The sequence below is a fragment of the Aquila chrysaetos genome, chromosome 22 (genome assembly GCF_900496995.4).
Source record: "Aquila chrysaetos chrysaetos chromosome 22, bAquChr1.4, whole genome shotgun sequence".
Taxonomy (NCBI): domain Eukaryota; kingdom Metazoa; phylum Chordata; class Aves; order Accipitriformes; family Accipitridae; genus Aquila; species Aquila chrysaetos.
The window spans coordinates 9,543,062-9,560,878 of record NC_044025.1 but is presented as its reverse complement, the minus strand read 5'-3'; the positions used below and the strand labels follow the sequence as shown (position 1 = coordinate 9,560,878).

Here is a 17,817-nt window from a genome sequence, read left to right as displayed (position 1 = left end):
CCCCTCCTCCACCCCAAACTCCAATGCAAGCTGTGAGGCTGAGCCACATGCAGAGGCCTGTGAGCATCTATTTGCCTCTTCTGTGTGAGCAGAAAGATGCGTTTATGCAGGGAACACAGTGGATATTTAGCTGTAAAAACCGGAACAAGCTAGGGGTGACCCTATAAAGTGAGGAATCATTAGAGAGGACCTTTTAGTGTGATGGAGCAAATTAGACCCAAACACAAGCTGAAATCTCTGTCCACATGTAGAGGATGCTGCACTGAAACTATTCCACCCTAATTTTGTGATCTGCCTTGCAGGAAAATCAAGACCAATTATTTCATTGTTTCCCTTGCCTTTGCGGACCTGCTGGTGTCAGTGCTGGTGATGCCGTTTGGAGCCATTGAGTTGGTTCAGGACAACTGGATCTATGGAGAGATGTTCTGCCTGGTCCGAACGTCCCTCGATGTCCTGCTCACCACAGCATCAATCCTGCACCTGTGCTGTATCTCGCTGGACAGGTATGGACAGAAGAGAGTAGACAATAATTATAGTTGCTTTAAGTTTCTTCAGTGATGTTGCTCATCAACAGTAGCCAAAGGGAAATACGAACCCGCCGGAAACCATAGAGCAATAAATCTCTCTCAGTAGCTGATTTTGGAGAGAGCTCTCTGAATCCTCATCGGTGTAGAAAAACTTTGAAAGGAATAAGATTTATATCAATAGAGCAAGCCAGGTTCTCAGCTGCTTTGCGGCACACAGCTCTGTTTGCATTACTGATCAGACGTGGCAGAGTTTCTTCTTTAAAGTAAAGAAAAGATGCCTTAAAGATGTATCCAAAGGAAAGACCTGCAGCTGTTGCAGACGGAGGTGCATCGTGCACAGGCTGTTTTTTGAGCAGGGATGTTGTTCTCCTTTGCAGTGTCAGGTGTCGCTCACTGCCAGGGGCTGCAGGGGAGGCTTGGCTGGTGAACGGCTTCATGCGTTGTGCTGAGCCCCCTCTTCTCAGGGAGTGAAACACTAAATTCTCTGGCTTTCTCTCTCTTGTCAAAAAAATATTTGGCATATCTTTCAAGTGCTATCAGAACTGCTCTTCCTGCTGCTAGCAGTCATGCAGGCAGATGAAAACCAATACCACTAAATGACACATTGTGACATATACTACTAGATTATATGGAGAAAGAGCAAAAAGAGCAACCCCCCCATATTTTATGGGCTGCTTTTCTAAGGCATCCATTTGCACATCTCCACTAGTGACTACTAACGAGGCAAACAAAGCTGGTGAAAAGGGTGCATAGGCTTTGTGGGAGGTCCTAAAAACTTTCTTTTCTTTCAATCTTTTCTTGCAAAATTAAAATGAAGCCAAAATCCTAAATAATTTATGGCAAACAATTCTGTTTTACTGTTGTCTGCAGTTTTTCAGGGTAAATGGCAGGACTTTCCATGCAGAATAGCAAGAATTTTTCACAGGATAAATACTTAGAAGAAAACATTTTGTCCGGCTATTTTAATAAGCAATATTTAGAGCTTTCATTGAGTTCTGTGCAGAGATTTCAATATCTTTAAAAATACTATTACTTAGTATTACTAATATGGCCAAAATAACCATAATCATTCTCGTCATCATGACAACTGATATTTAAATAGCATCTTTCATCCAAAGAGTCTGCACCCAGCCAGACTTCAAAAGATACTTGATTAACTTCTCCATTGATGGGCAGCACTCCTTTGTTGTGGGAGAGAGGGGCACTGGCATACGCAGTATTGTATCCAGAGAGAAGCTGACATGCAACAGCCACAGTGCGTTTCCTCCTCTGGAAGTTTAGATGGCTGGAACACAAATAGGAAGCTCATTATCTTAAAAACGTTGACAAATTGCCACGTTGAGCCAATAACCCGTAAAGCAGATGTTAGGCACTGCGCTCTGGATGTGGCCTTGTTATATAAAATGTTGGAGTTTGATTCTCCAGGCTCTTAATTAAACATAGGGGGTTGTGTAGAGAAGGGGACATGCAGGGAAAATATTGGTTTCCCCCCTGCCCTTCCGCCCCGATCTCTGACACCCGCAGGGGAGGAGGAACGTCCCGTGGGGGGTGCACAGAAGGGAAGCTCCCCCCTTTCTCCTGCCTAGGCCACCCTGGTGCAGACCCCCGCCACGTCACGACTCTTGCTCCCGCCGGCTGTCCCCATCGGTCCCCATGCTCCCGGGACAGCCTTGTCGGGGGGTAGCGAAGGGGTTGGGGGCAGCCTTGGCTCTACCACTGTCGAAACGCAGGGCTCAGGGTTAATGTATTAGGGACATAGAATAGAGATCACAGTTTTATACAGGAAGATTTTCTTTCTGTGAACAGACCTGAGGCAGAGTTTGCAAACACCCAGCTGAGTAGAAGGAACTGGAAATGAAAAAAAAAAAACCAAGCCAACAACTTAAATAAAACCTAAAATGAGATGGATTAGATTATTCTGTACTAAATGAAACATCCAGAGCAGAGTGTGAACACCTGTAGAGGACTACAGCTCTGCTCCTGCTTCTATGCTCTTTTATTCTTGGCTCAGGGAGTCTTGAATTCTCTCCACCAGATGCAGAGCTGCTGTAGCAATGGGCGAACATTGCTGCCTACAGTAACGCATAGATGATTCCCCTTCTTTTGGACAGAGGGAAATGGGGAGCTGAGTCTGGGGAGCCCCACTCCATTCCCCCATCCCAAGCCAATGCTTTAATCACTAGAATACTACACAAAAGGGGAGAACGGCTGTCTTGAAAGAAAGCAGGAGCTGTAACCGTGTTTGGGAGGAAACTAATTCTCTAAGCTTGTTCCACATGTGTTCTGAGAAGGTTCTGGGAAGGTGCAGCAGCCCCTGCACTGGCATCTGCGGCTGATGGGCACTGCACTTGAATGAGTCCCATATCAGCATTGTTCCATTTAATTGGCTCCACCTTGTGTGATAAAATTATCCTGCTTTTAAAGATTTCTGCTTACTGAGTGTGTATTTGAACCTGTTTCTGGTACAGGAACATTCTTCCTATTTCTTCAGAATTAAAGATATTCTTTAAAGTAGAATGAAAAAATGACACACACACTGGCTAAAAAAACCCCATCCACCAATCTTGGTGCCAAGCTGATCAAAAAAAAGTGTTTAGAGCTCTGAATTTGAAGTTCCCAAGAGCTGGAACTCATCTTAAGTGTCACAGCAAAAAAAAAAAAAAATCTTTCAGAAAATGCCTGTAAACTGTTTTGTCATGAATGCACTGACAGAGAGAAATCCCCCAATATTTGCCATCCCCCCAATATTGGTGAAGTTAGACTAAACTGCAGTCAAATTGCTTGAAAAAAAAGCCAAGGATTAATTCATTAATGAGGGATGGGTGTGTTGAAAACCTCTGCAAGTTCAGGGGTGAGGGAGCAGAGCCGTGCTGTCTGGGATACAGAAACACAGCAGTAATTTTTGACAGCTGACAAACCTGAAATTGGCAGATGTCAGAGAATTATTTAAGGACACACAAACGCTCTTTCTCTTTCACATGTGTTTACCATACATGTGCTGTTCTTTGCTCTCAGGCAGAGAGAGAAAAGGTTCTCCAAGCTGGTGGCTGGATGCAGCCTGACATGGATAATTATTGCAGCCTTTATCATTTGCTTGTTGCTTTCACGCTGAAGAATGATGCCTCTGCGGACTAGCTGCGGAGCTGATCTAAATTTTAGGTAATTCTCTGGTACTGTGTTTTTCTTGTTTCTCTTCTCAGAATGGCTTTGAGTGCTTGTTAGAGCAATGACCACCACACACGCCACCACTGGCAGAGCACTAACAGAAACATCCCTCAGACAGGCTGCTCCTCTCCAAAGGCACTTGAATTTGCCATAGAAACTTTTCTCTATCGTCTAATCTCTGCAGGGCATATATAGCTCTCCTAGCCATTCAGTCTTGCTGCGGAATTTCATCTTGGATGCTATTTTGACTCCATGGGTAATCATTTGTAGCTTTGCTACTGACATGAAAAAAGCCAGGATTTCATCTTAGACATTTCAAAAGGTATGTTTCTTCTCCCAGTACAAGAAGGCACAATTATGTCTGTGTTTGCTGACAGTGAGTGTCAGCTGAAAGAGGAAGCCCAAGATCTCTCTGTCTCATGCGAAGAGGAGAATTCCAAGTCAACTGCGTGGCTTTCATCACTTTCTGTTTCATCAGACGCCTCAGTATGAATCTCCTTGAGTCTCAAGATTACGGGCTTCTGGGTTCTCCCAGGACCAAATGTGAAGTTCAGACTACCCACCGTGGTGCTCGAGACAGACCAAGGTGCCTCCTGTAGCACTGGACTAGCTCTCCTGAACCGCTGTAAATGAAAATATTGTGGAGGTGGGTCAGTCCCTAGTCATCTTTCTCTCTTAAAGCTGTATTTCTTCCTCTGATTGATTGACTGACTGATTAACATGATTTTCAAAATACAACTTAAGGACACCACTAGGGTATTGTAGCCATCACTGAAGTTGTTTAACATCCACCTGGACATCATTCTTGAGCATAGAAACAGTCCTAATCCAACCAGGAATTTCTGTGCTAATTCATGAGCAATTTTGTGTCCCAAACAGTCTATTAAAAAGACTTTCTTTCTTCCTGAATTACCACTGTATATGTTATTTCACATTTCTGCAGTGCTTGCTCACTGGCATGCTCTGGCAGCCTGAAAAACATTGTATAAAAGCAATTGCTTTCCACCACACAAGCAGCAGACCTTGATGCCTGCAGATCCAAAACCTGATACCCCTTACCTAGCAGCACTGTCAGGTCTAAACATCCACAAAGACCAAGGACATGAAATTTTTTTCCTACTGGGCCTGTTTAATAAACCATTTTCTGATTGAAATGAAACATGAGGTCTTTCCCTCCATCTCTCAGAGGAGGCATTTGGGTGGAAGAAGACAGGGAGAACATAGACATTTTGATTTTGGCCCTTACCACATCCCTAAGGACATGCCATGGTCTCTTCCTTGCTGCATTGAGGGTGATATTACACTTGTGCCATGTCATGCTGTGGGTCACCTGAAGTCCCACTTCACTCCTGTGTCCTCTTCACAGAGATTAATTCACTTCTGCAGCCATGAATTTGGATGCTGTTCCAAACATCCTCAGCAAGCAGGACAACAGGGATTTTCAGCACAGCTTGGATGGAGTGGTGGATACAGAATAATAGATTCATCTTCCATACCAAAAGAAGGCTAAACCCCACCTTGTAAATCTGCCTTTTTCTCCTTCCTGATCTGCCAGGCCCTTGCTGTGACTGTCCTGGGAGCATCACTTCCAGATGTGTCTTGGTCTGTGATCATCCTGAGAAGGGCAAGGAGAAAATTCTGACCTCACTTCATGTCACTGCTAGAGATGAAAAGTGAAAATATCCACACTTTAGTCACATTTGAATAGATAGGAGTACAAAAAAATTTCTAAATTCCACCTATTTCTTGAGCACTTTGCCAATTTTTAAAATCCTTTTCCTTTTGCAGACTGAACTCAAAATTTGTGCAGTTCCTGGTGCATATTATTTAAAATGTGGGTACTTGACAGCTCAGTCTAATAGTGATTAATGACTTGACAGAGTAACCATCCTCTAACCCAAATGAGCAGTGTACCCAGCACGTGCTGTTCACAGCCAGGATTTAACAGGCTAGCAAAGTCTCCTGATTCCCAACTGCTGCGCCAGATTTTCCTTTTGGGACTGGCACTACAGGCTTTCAAAGTGTATCTCTCCCTTGTCCAGTGCAAACATTAGTTGAGATTTGAAAAGACTTCCAAACAGTTTAATTTTTGTGGTATTCTGCAGTCATCTCCAAGCAGCTTTCAGGTCAGCTCAAAATACTCACTCTGATATGAGTAAGAGCAACATGTCTTTCTTGTCTGCAAAGCCTCAGAGCTAGGCTTTAAAGGTTGCTGGCAGAAACTTGAATTTCTGTGACAATTTTGGTTGGTTTGGGGTTGGTTTTTTCCACAGTGAGAACTGACTCCCAAACAGTGTTCAGAGAACAGAACAGATGAGGAAATAGTGGTGGATGGCTCTGAGAAGGTCAGAGCAGGTAGATGAATGCCTGGGTTTCTGCGCAGGGAAGGGTGACTCAGCCCATCATCGACCAGTTCTCCACCACCACTGCTTCACCCGTCCTGGCAGCTGGGTTGGAGGAGCACTGACAGCATTGCTTCCTTCACAGTGTTTTATGTAATTTTTGCTAGCTGTTGCCCTTGTGTTCATTCAGGCTTTATGGGAGTATGCTTCTTCTAGCTGGTGTTTTTCCTGTGATTCATATATTTCCTGCCTTCTGTTTTATTTTAGGGCATACAACTGTGGGTTTTTTAAGAAAACTGGGTGGTTAATCTAATCCTCAGGACTCAGTTTGGAAAGTCATTCTCTTCAGCATTTTCAGAAAGTGTTGCTTGAAAAGACTTTTATCTGATAATATCTTGTATCTATTTCCATTAGCGCCTCTGAAAAAGAAAAAAGAAAAAGCATTCAGGCTTTAATTCTTAAAGGCATTTGAGAAAATCTGGAGAAATCACCACAGGATAAACTGATCTTAACAGTCAGACACAGGGAGCAAACTACTGCAGAGACTTAGAGACAGTCTTATCTGAAAAAGTGTTTTTCTGAGTATCAGAGGTATCTCAGGGCTCACTGAATCAAAATTTTGCTGTTGCTGGGTTATGCTTTTGCATCATCTCTTTGGTATTCTAATGTAAAAGAAAGATTTAGCCTTGAATTATTTACTTATTGCATGTTTTATGCATACATATCCATTCTTTATGCCTATGCAATAAAAATAATTGCACTGCATATAAATAGACCAAGAAGCTATGATAGTCTCCAAATACAGTTAGCCTGTCAGGAAAGGCAATTTTCTTCTCCGATATTTGCAGTACAATTTGCAATACAGTTACTTCTCAATGTCTTGGGGAAAAAAAAACCAACAGAGAAACAAACAGGTCCTAAATGCCTGTATTCTTGGCCTTAGATGCACATCTGGCACCTCTGCTCTTCATGCAGCCAAAGCGTCCTGCACCCCCTCTCTGCTTGCTCCAGCTCTCCTGGCTGTGTCCCAGCCCGCGGAGCTTTCCTCCAAGTCTACGTCTCTGCTGGGCACTAGGTACACTGTTTGCCTGGCGTGTTCGAAACATTTGCAGATTTGCTGTGTAACAGGCAACAAAACAGACCTAACTGTGTGTTTGTATATTCAACGCTAATCTTACTGGAATTCAAACATACCACATAATCACTGCTAAATAAAGGCTAAAGCAAAACAGATGTATCCAAAGAGTGTTGGAGCACCAGAGTGACAGATGCTCGTCGCGCCATTTACAAACATTAATTAACATTAATGTACTGTTCAGACATCAAATTAGCGCAATCCCTTGAGAGAGACAGCGTTTTAGAGATTCCCAAACCCCGGTGCTCTGCCGTGGCAGCCTGTCTGGAGAAGAAGCCCTCTCCCTGCGTGGGGGACGGTTGGGCGGCCGCCGGCTCTGCCCCCCCCCCGCCTGCTGCCTCCCGTTTCCAGCGCTGCATCGCATCGCTCTCCGCGCTCGTCTCTTCTGCACGGTGCTGCAGCCCACGCGGCCGAGGCACGGGGCGATCGGCCGGCTCGCCAAAGGATGCCTGGGCCACGGTGGGGCTCGAGGTCGGGAGCATGGTGTCTTTCTCAAGGACGGGGAGAAAGGAGCTGTGCCCAGCGGTGCTCTGCGGAACATCTGCCGGCTGGCCAGGGGCAGGGAGAGGTTATTAGTGGGGAGACTTATTAGGTTTTAAATAGCTATCAGTAAGTAACGATTAGGCAGTCGGCAATCTGATTATATGACACAAATTCCAGCTATGGTTTTGAACCGGGCCGTAAATCCCCCGTGGCCTTTTCAGCTGGAAAAGCATCTGATCTCGTGCAGCTCCCAGGTGCCTAGGTGGAGGGACAGAGAGGCAGCACAGGAAGGGGCTGAGCAAGGGCAAGTGGAGACCCTCCACGAGGGCTGCGAGACACGACACGTAACTGTGGAGTTATCCCTGTCGGCGCTCAGCTTGGCAAGAAAGCTAACACGGGATTTGCAGAATTCAGGTCTGAGAGCATTAAGAAAAATAACAGAGCAGATGGTCACGGCACAGCCTGAGGGATGCACTGTCCTTTATTAATCTTTACAAACCCTCTAGAAATATGGTAATTTATTTTGCCACTGTTGCTGCCAATAACCCTCCACACACACCGACCCACACGGGGACCATGAAGGAGTCCTCTATCTCCGTTTGGCAACATACATTTGTTTGTATTACTAGCTAAATTTATCCAGTTCCAATTAACTGTTCTCTTTAGCATTTTTCTCGGTGTAATTATCTCAACACCAGCAGGCCGTTGTTTTTCTAATAAGAATTTAATTTTGTTAGATATGATCATTTTAGGACAATTTTTTTTCTGGACCAGCAATGCATAACTTTGTTTTATTTGGCACTGTCAGAGACCATAGCTTATTTGCTCAGTGGAAAAAAGGAAAAGAGAAAGAGCTGTTGCCTCCCAAAAAATGTAAAAATCTGGTTATGCAGAGGCCAGGATCTGGTTTCACTGAAATATCAGCAAAGCCAGTAGTGCTGTTTTAATTTCATGCAGGCACAAATAAATTGAGATCCTAGCTGGTTAGACTTCATCACTTGGTCAGGGTTCAGCTGAAGACTCTGGCCCAGTCTGGATTCACTGAGGGAGAGGAGGAGCGTGCAAAACCACGCTCAGTTGTGGGTTTTGTGGAGTGCACCAGAGTAGAGCTCCAAAAAGACTAAGGGGATCTTCCAAACTAGCCAAATCCTTATATATAACTTGTGTCCCGCAAGGAGAAGCAGCATCTCTCTTCTGAAATAGACATCCCTGTTGCCTGCAAGAGTTTTCCATCGGTGCAGTTCAGTGTCTTCAGCATCTGAGCTGGCTGCCCGGGCAGGCAGCCCCCGGAGCCCCTTGGCCGGGCTCAGCCTGCTCCCGGCTGTGGGGTTAAGAGCAGAGTCCCCTGCGGTGACAGCTAGCCCAGTCTGGCTGTCTCCTTTTGCTTTTCTCTGGCCTCTCTTTCCTTAGGAACTCACAAACAGATCATTCCCACTTTGGTGTTTAAGATGTGCTTCAGCAGACACATACAGGCACAGAGCCTGTATGGGCATGGTTGTTGCACCCCAACTTTGGGAGGGAGCTAATAGCACCCACAGTTATCCCACCCTCTTGTCTTCTTTTTTCTGGATTATTTTAGGGGGGTAAAAAATTATTCAGTATGAATATTCAGTAAATTTTCCCTGGCTCATTTTGGCCCCAGTGATGATAAAACATATGGTATGTATATAATACATGCACATGACACCAAATGGTTTTAAATGTGGGCCACCCACAGAACCAGTCTGTTTAGTAAAGGTGGGTGTGTATTTGTCTGTCTGTGATATCCAAGGAGCTTCTTGCAGGGTACTGTCTACATACCGGTAGCTCAAACAAAATTGTATTGCAAACCAGGGAGATACTTTAATTTTTCTCCAAGGGCAAGGAATTACCTAATGCAGCTAAGTAATTATATTTCTGTAATGCTCAGAAGGCAAGGAAAGAGCAGCAGTGTGGTTAGAGCATCACTGATCCTGAGGCAGGAGCTGAGGACTCCAGGACTGCTCTCTGGAGATGTGCCCACGGCAGCTTTTCCACTGCCATGGGCTTGAGGAGGCCCTTGGATGTCCAGGCTGATGGGTGGCCAGATGTGCTGGCTGCTGTATCACTGCTTGCTTCTGTTTAACCACAGAAACTGGTGTATGTTAACGTTATTGGCCCAGCTGGTCATGTAGATTCTTGGACCTTTGATTTCAGTCCTAACCACGGATCCCGGTCACAAATGGAGTCTCATTGTGTTCGTGCTTGATGAGTATGCAGACAGTCACTACCACAAATAGCTGTCCTTGCCACGGACCACAGCTAAATTATGCTGCTGTCAGATCTAGGTCACTAGTGTGTTGAAATGCAATGCTGTTTCTCAGTCTCAGTCTTTCCTTTCTTGTCTGCAAGAACCTAGAAGCTATAAACTTGTAATATCTACAGGTGTCATCACTTAAAAGTTGATGTGCTTTTCAAGAATCTTTTTTTTTCTATTTTTTTTCCTGGAGGAAAGGCAGGGTATGATACAAGGAGTGTGCATACATGTGTGTGCATATATGCGTGGGATTTTTCATACAGGCAAAATGGCAACAGCAAACACCCGTGTTTTACAGCACTTACATTTCCACAAAAGCCTTGGGCCACCACAGCAGATTCAGCATTCAGTTGTACAAGGCAAGAATATAACTGAGGTTCATTTTCTATTTTCTCTTTGGCTTCACAGCTTGCCTCTTATCTGCCCTTTCCTATCTTCACATATACACAAGCTTAACATTAGGCAAGCTGTCCATGATCCTGCTGCTGAGCAATGTGATATTATGTCTTCTCCACCCAAGGTGCTGAAGGCTATTAGGTACCAATGTGTTGCTGATATACAGTTCATCAGGCATTTATAGCTGCTTTCTGCTTTTACACGTAGCGCTGACTGTAAAGAGGAGCTCGCCAACAGGCAAAGCGCCAGACTTGTTGGGAAGGGATAAAACATTTTGCTCTTACAGGTCGTGGACACTGTGTATATGAGTGACTGCGGCAGCTCCTGCTGGTGATGCGTGTAGGAATAGGGAGGAAATTGCCCTGCAGACTGGGGACTGCGTCACTGAACCTTCAGCATTTTTAATAGCTTTCATGAACATAATAGACGTGCACCTGCATCCCCTTGGAGGTGCTGGGAGAGTGTTCATAACACGAGGTCCACTTTTGGGAATTGATCCACTTGGCACTAATTGGTCCCCCCACATCTGTATCGCTGGAACTTCCACTGGAAGACCAGGGAGCATCACATTCATGTTCCTTGAGACGGAGTCTGGCCACTGCACTGTTTCACGGAGTGACCAAGTGACGCTGGGCAGGTCGCAAACCCTCGGTAGCCGGACATACCTGCAGTGGCCATAAGAGCCGTAAGTAAGGCCATAGGAGCTATGGATTTCTTCTTTTGAGCCATCTGTAAAATGTTAGCACTTGATTCATTCATGTGGCAAATGTCTGATATGGGAAAGGAAAAGTATTATAATAACCTTTGCTTTATGGAGCTACTTGGAAGATCTACAGCTCCAGGAAGGGATTCTTGTATTTCCCCTTCAGCAAAGAATGGTGTAACAGGGGCGGGGGAGAGCATGTGTTTCACATCATCTGCTCTGCTATAGGTAACAGGGAAGTTAACGTTTTCAAGAAACTGCAGAAACGTGGGTCTTGACTGATAATAGTAAGAATTAATATTTAATTAAACCTGGACATCATATTAATCATGTGTATGTATTACATTTTATATTCATCCATCACACTGTCATACTGGTACATAATAGATATTCTTTAGGAGCACAGGAAAACAGCTTTAGCTTGAAAGGAAGCAGAAATGTAGAATAAGAAAATGTCTTTATTTCAGCTTTTGACTAAAACTATTGATAATCTTAGAGATATAATTACTTTTCTCTCAGTGAATAAATAGCTGCTTAAATGCCCAAACCATCACATACATCAAATCACCAGCTACTGCAAAAAATCGGTGTGACTTCAATGACTTCTGTTAGCATACACAGATTTCTATTATCTGACTCTTGGGGCCACCGAATGGAAATCCTGCTGAGCTGTGGAAAAGTGGACGGTGTGCTTCTCTGCCTCCCTCGCCATCAGCAAAATTGTCACCCACACTCCAATTGTGGAACCCTGTCACTGATAACAGTGTTGGGCAGGAGGAACCCAGCTCGACTTTCTGAACACAAGGGAAGTCATGGCAGCAGCAAAAAAAAAAAAAAAAAAATCTTTTGACATGTAAGTGGAGGAAAATTGCTGCTGAATCACTGGGAGGGAAGAAATATGAGAGCTTAAGATGTCATTTTTACAGGCATAATTTTTACTCTAATGGCCTTTAGTAGCATGTACAAGTCAGTGTAATGCTGTCAGCTGCAGCAGAGATAGAAGTACAGAAATGTAATAACTCAAACTGCCTGGAAGAATTGTTTTCCTGCTCTAGTTAATTAGCAATGTATCGTGGTTTTCCTTTTCTGTTTGCTTATTCAGCTTGTGAAATGGTAGCTGGTGTCTTGGCTGTTCTTTCCCATTTATTTATTGAATTTCTTCTTCTGCCTTTTCTGCAAATAAATGTAGTCTCTTGTGACTTGCAGTAACTTGCCATCAGGCATGTTACAGGAATCCTTTGATGTCCAGCACTGGGTAGCACTTTCCAGTAGGTGCCTCTCAGATAGTAAACAATTAAATATGCCAGATATATCTCCCTTGTGTTTAGAGTCAGAAGAGCAGTTGCACGTAATGCCAACAGAAGCACCATCTGTCCTAATAAGCAGTCAGAAACATTACTGAAAATACCTGTTTGAATTCAAAGGTCAGTTTATTACCTGCGGGAAGGAAATCAGGAGAGCAGGGGGAAATCCAAAAGCAATAAGCTCTAGCAACAAAGGACAAGGTTACACAAACACATTGTGGCTGTCATGAGGAAGGTAGTTATCCTAGGAACAAAGGAAATATTTAGTCTATCCTCTGAAATCATTAAGATATTGAAATCTGACGATGATGGTCCTCATTGTCTGATAGACTCAGAAAAATGTAGGTTGGAAAGGACCTCTGGAGGTCTCTAATCCAGCCCTCCTCTGAAAACAGGGCCAAACTCAAGCTTAAATCTATCTTCCTTTAATTAGGTCACTCAGGGCCTTAATCAGTTGAGGTCTGCATATCTTCGAGGCTGGATACCCTCACTTGTTCAACTCATGATCCAATGAAGGCAAACTCCAAAATTAAGTAAATCCTACTCCTGTAAATTATTCAGCTTCTCCTTCTCCCTCGTGGGAGGGATGTGAGGACCATGTTAGTGGGGACAGGAATCAGACCCACTGACTGCCATGGCTCTTAGCATGAGCTCCACGAGAGGAACGTTTCACCCAATGCTCTAAAAGAACAGTTACTGTCAAATATACCATTTCTTTGAAAGTGAAACTTCTCAGAGGAACAAGCTGATTTTCCTGCACACGTGAAACCAGAAGAGAACGTAGACATGATCAAATTGAAATAGTTGAATGCTTGTTTCAACATTTTTCCCCTGTGACATTTTGAATCTTGTTTCAAAGAGACTTCTAAAAAATGTTTTCTTTTGACACTTTGATATTATTTCAACCCTTTGTGTGGAATATATAATCTGATTTTATCAAAATAAAGCAATTCAGTTGACTCCACATGACTTTTTTTAAAAAAAGTCTTTAAAAAATTTGGAAATTCCTAGATTTTTGTGCCTGTTTAGCACAAAAGTTTTGGTTCCCACTCAAATCTTGATGAAATAAATTGCACACCTCGAGGACATCTCTCTAATACATACACATAAACTGTGTATGGGTGCATTCACATATGTCTTATTTTAATGTGCTGATGGCACTTAGAAATTCTCACAGGCATCTCCTCAGGTTAGTAGTCCAGCTTTAGTGTGTGTTTGCTAATTTAATGTCTCTCATGATTCTGCTGACCTCATAAAATCAACTTTTATAGGCATTCAGCAGTGAGGCTCGCTCTAGATATATATTATACCTTGATGTTGAGGCTTGACTCAAAAAAATCTCTGACAGAGATTATTCATTCCCTTTATAAATAGTTATTGAAACTGTGGCCACTTCTTCAATGCAATGCTCATATCCTATGGGGCACCATATTGCATAATTTCTGTGCTTGCCAAATCTGGAAACTACATCTACCAGATAATCATTATTCATTCACTAAGAAAATGTATTAATCAGGCACATAGCTGAATGATACATTCAGTTATTTAGAAGACCTGAGAATTTATGGGCACTTCTTGTGTCTCTGGACCCCAGTTCCCTGTCACAGCTATGGGGACATCAGTACTGGCCTGTTTCTACAAAGTGTGCTGACATCCAAAAATCTAGAGATCAAAAATATTTCATTGGGAACCTGAGACAGACTGTCAGGTCAGGACCACCAAAAATCTGCAGTAGGATGATATGGTTGCTGATCTGCTATGCTTATGGGCATATATTAATTTCAGAGCAATGAGGTTTCCAGTTTTAGGTTTGATATACCTTTCTGATCTAGAAATCCGCTACCAGGTGGGTAGCACAGGGACCAAACAAAGAGAAAGAGTTCTTATCTCTTTGAGAAGATTTTTTTAGTTTATAGCTACTTGTTATTTTAAGAGCAGGGACCTGTTGTACTATGAATATGTTGGATGGATTAGGAGGAGAAAGGAGAGCGCAGGGCACGTCCTCCTGATGGTGAAAAGACTAGAAGCCCCATGCAGACGGTTGCCCTGTCCTTGTGGCAGAAGGTTAAAGCCTGGCCAGGCAAAAGGCTGATTCCTGGGAGGTAGAAAGGGAGCTTGGTTATGGGAAAACACACTTCATTTTACTGACATTTTCACAGCTTTGAAACACTTTGTTAATTTGCAATAACAGCTTTTGCAGTCTTGTCAAAATAAATGTCCATTGCAGTTAGGAAAACCCTAACAGTTACTCAGTTATGGCTACATGGAAGGAAGGTGTACTCATTCACCGCGGTAAGGAGGGTGCAGACAGCTTAGTGACTAAGTGCAGAGGGAGAGGAGGGCTGAATATGAAGTCACTCTCTTGCTCTGCAACCTCAGACAAACCACAGCATTAATCTGTGCCTCATTTTCCCTAGCTGGAAAACAGAAAATACTGGCTTTCCCCTGCAAGGCACTATGAAACCTTATTTACTCATGCTGTGAAAACATCCTGAGCTCCTTGTGTGAGAGGCAGTCAGTGGAATAGGCTATAGACTCATTTTTTTCTCTATGTGGAAAGGCAGGAGAAACAAGCTGGAGAAAATGCTTTACAGTTTTATTTTTAGAAGACTTGGAAGTCTCCTTTGATGACGGTCGTTCTCTCGCTTTTCTCCTTGCAGGTACTATGCTATCTGCTGCCAGCCTCTGGTTTACAGAAACAAGATGACTCCATTGCGCATTGCTGTAATGCTTGGAGGGTGCTGGGTAATCCCAACATTTATTTCTTTCCTTCCTATCATGCAAGGCTGGAATAGCATTGGCATCATTGATCTGGTGAGTAGCAAAGGAGGTACACCAACCTGGTATCAAATATATTCGGTGCTGTGTATTCTTCTTTAAAAAGCAATATTCAGAGAAAAGAAGGCAAGAGAGGCTCAAGGAGAAACTTCTTGTTATCAGTGCAGAGGGGCTGCTGAATTTCTGGAGGATGTCCTCAAGGGGGTTTGAAATGACTCTGTCCTGGAAGGACTGTCACAAAGACAGTGGTGGCTCTGGGAGAGAATTTTACCCGCATCTACTAATCAGTTCAGTGAGTAGTACTTTGAAAACACGCCAAGCTCCAGCTGGCTCCTGATGGGCACCTCAGGAGTCCTCGGTTCCCCTTGGCCTCTGCAGCTCTCAGGGAAGTGCTGGCCACTGCCGGCTCAGCCCGAGGGTCCCTCCTTGCTGTGCTAGCGATGTTTGGAGAGCCAGGAAACCCAGACATCCCCAGAAGGGATGGTGCTTTGGGCCAGTCCCATCAATATCCCCTGTCTTGGTGTGAGCCTTGAAACGGGGGAGAAGGTGAAATTCCCCCATGCAAGTCAATTTTCCCCACTGCAGTCTGGCTTCACTTGCAGGATCCCGTCTACAGGACAAGACGTTAAGAGCTGCAAATCTGTTCTCCTTCCAATGTAGAGATGCAGGAATTAAAAATGGCAAACTGTGAAAACACCTTATTTAGAATAGCTTGTTTAAAGAGTTGTGGCATCTTCTATGCCAAGTCTCAGTCAAGGAGCTATGAATACTTTTTGGCTCGTGGAGAATAACAGGTGCAAGCTGCCAAGCCTCTAGACAAGGTGATAAAGCCAAAATTGCTTCCAGACAAGCATCTTTAGGACATGCAGCTGGTAGAAAAGGGAGGTGCATTTTGTTTATTTAACAAACCATGTCAGCTATCTGGTTTCTTCCACTAATTTCTTGCCCCCCGCCTTTTCAGAAAAGGCTCAACACCCAGCTGTCTGTACCAGCTTTTCTAAACACCAGTGCGAGCCCTGTCCTTCCTTGTAACTTGCTGGCATTCACCATGCCGATTTCAGTAGCTGCATGCTGAGAGGTAGTGCAGGGTTCAAACACCACCTAGTGAGAATGCTTCATAGTTTACTTTAGAGGAAAACTTCCTTACATGCCCAATTAAATAATTTTGGTATTATAGTTTTAAGTAGGAGACGGGGTTATTCTCCTGTTGGAATAAACACCAAAAATTATGGGCCTGATGAACCTGCAGTGATATTGTTTTGTAGCAAGAATAGCCTCAGAGAAATCCTGTCTGTCCCAGTTATGCCCCCTGCTCCCCAAACTCACATGCAAGACGCCTTTCTTCTATGCTCACTCTGTTTCCATCACAAGTCACTGACTAGATCACAGCCTACAGACTCAACCTGCAGACTTCTGCCCGGGCTGCTGCCCACAGCTCCTGTGCCTGGGAAGCTCGGTGTCACCCCCAGCCCGGAGCTGCCCCCAGATGCTGCAGCCCAGTCCCTTCCCTGTCCATCTGGTCCTTCTCTAATACCCCTGTGGGACTCGGCTGGGTGAAACTTGTGCATCCTTGCTGTAAACCCCACGCCCTGATGAACAGAGCAGCGAGCACTGAAAAAAACGCATGGCACAAAGCGAAGTTATCCCCCTTCGCTGTGTCAGAGCTGGGGAGCTAGGCTGATTTTCACCGGCCGGGTTGAGGCACGCTCTAGGAAGCCAGAGCTGCAACGTGGGCTGATCCTGCAGACCTGGGGACCAGCAGGGCCTGAGAGCCCACGGTGTGAGCACAGGCAGGGGAGGCAGCGGTGGGTAAGGCAGGTACCGCGGGTGGGAGAGGGGAGGCAGCAGAGAAAACTGGAAAGCGGTGGTGAGGCGTCCTGGCAAACAGACTGCTGCTGTCGGAGGAGCGGCGCTGAACTTCTTTCCTTCTTTGTCCTTGTCCTTCCTCGCCCTGCCCCAGATTCAGCAAAGGCAGTTCAACAAGGCTTCCAACTCCACTTACTGCATATTCATGGTCAACAAGCCATACGCCATTACCTGCTCCGTGGTGGCCTTCTACATTCCCTTCCTCCTGATGGTGCTGGCCTACTACCGCATCTACGTCACGGCCAGGGAGCACGCCCGACAGATCCGGGTGCTGCAGCGCGCGGGGGCCCCCACCGACGGCCGGCAGCACCACCCGGACCAGCACAGCACCCACCGCATGAAGACTGAGACCAAAGCTGCCAAGACCCTGTGCATCATCATGGGGTGCTTCTGCCTGTGCTGGGCTCCCTTCTTTATCACAAACATAGTGGACCCTTTCATAAACTACACGGTGCCGGGAAAGCTGTGGACGGCTTTCCTGTGGCTGGGCTACATCAATTCAGGGTTGAACCCTTTCCTCTACGCCTTCCTGAACAAGTCTTTCAGACGTGCCTTCCTCATCATCCTGTGCTGTGGTGATGAGCGATACCGAAGGCCTTCCATCTTGGGGCAGACGGTCCCCTGTTCCACCACCACAATAAATGGATCAACTCATGTACTAAGGTGAGTGTTTCTCGGATGCTGCAGAATGCCTGGAGTCACTAGAAAGACTACTTCTCCAGAGTTTTCGTAAAGGATTGGTTTCGCTTTGCATTTGAAATATCTGATGGATTAACTGTTTAAAAAGGGAGGAGGCAAGAGAAGCGTCCAGTAATCCTGAGGGTGCTCAAAAAAAATGGGTTT

General features: G+C 44.7%; 1 protein-coding gene across 6 annotated transcripts in view; it reads left to right on the top strand.

Moving 5' to 3' along the window:
- HTR4 (5-hydroxytryptamine receptor 4) overlaps window positions 1–17,817 on the top strand; it is a 149,255-nt gene that overhangs the window by 71,280 nt on the left and 60,158 nt on the right. For 5 of the 6 annotated variants that reach the window (XM_029998256.2, XM_029998257.2, XM_029998258.2 and 2 more), the window contains exons 4-6: window positions 303–503; window positions 14,991–15,144; window positions 17,069–17,637. In XM_029998256.2, coding sequence (XP_029854116.1) covers window positions 303–503; window positions 14,991–15,144; window positions 17,069–17,637 — 924 coding nt within the window. The remainder of the gene's footprint in view (window positions 1–302; window positions 504–14,990; window positions 15,145–17,068; window positions 17,638–17,817) is intronic. The other variant, XM_041119369.1, reaches the window with a different exon arrangement.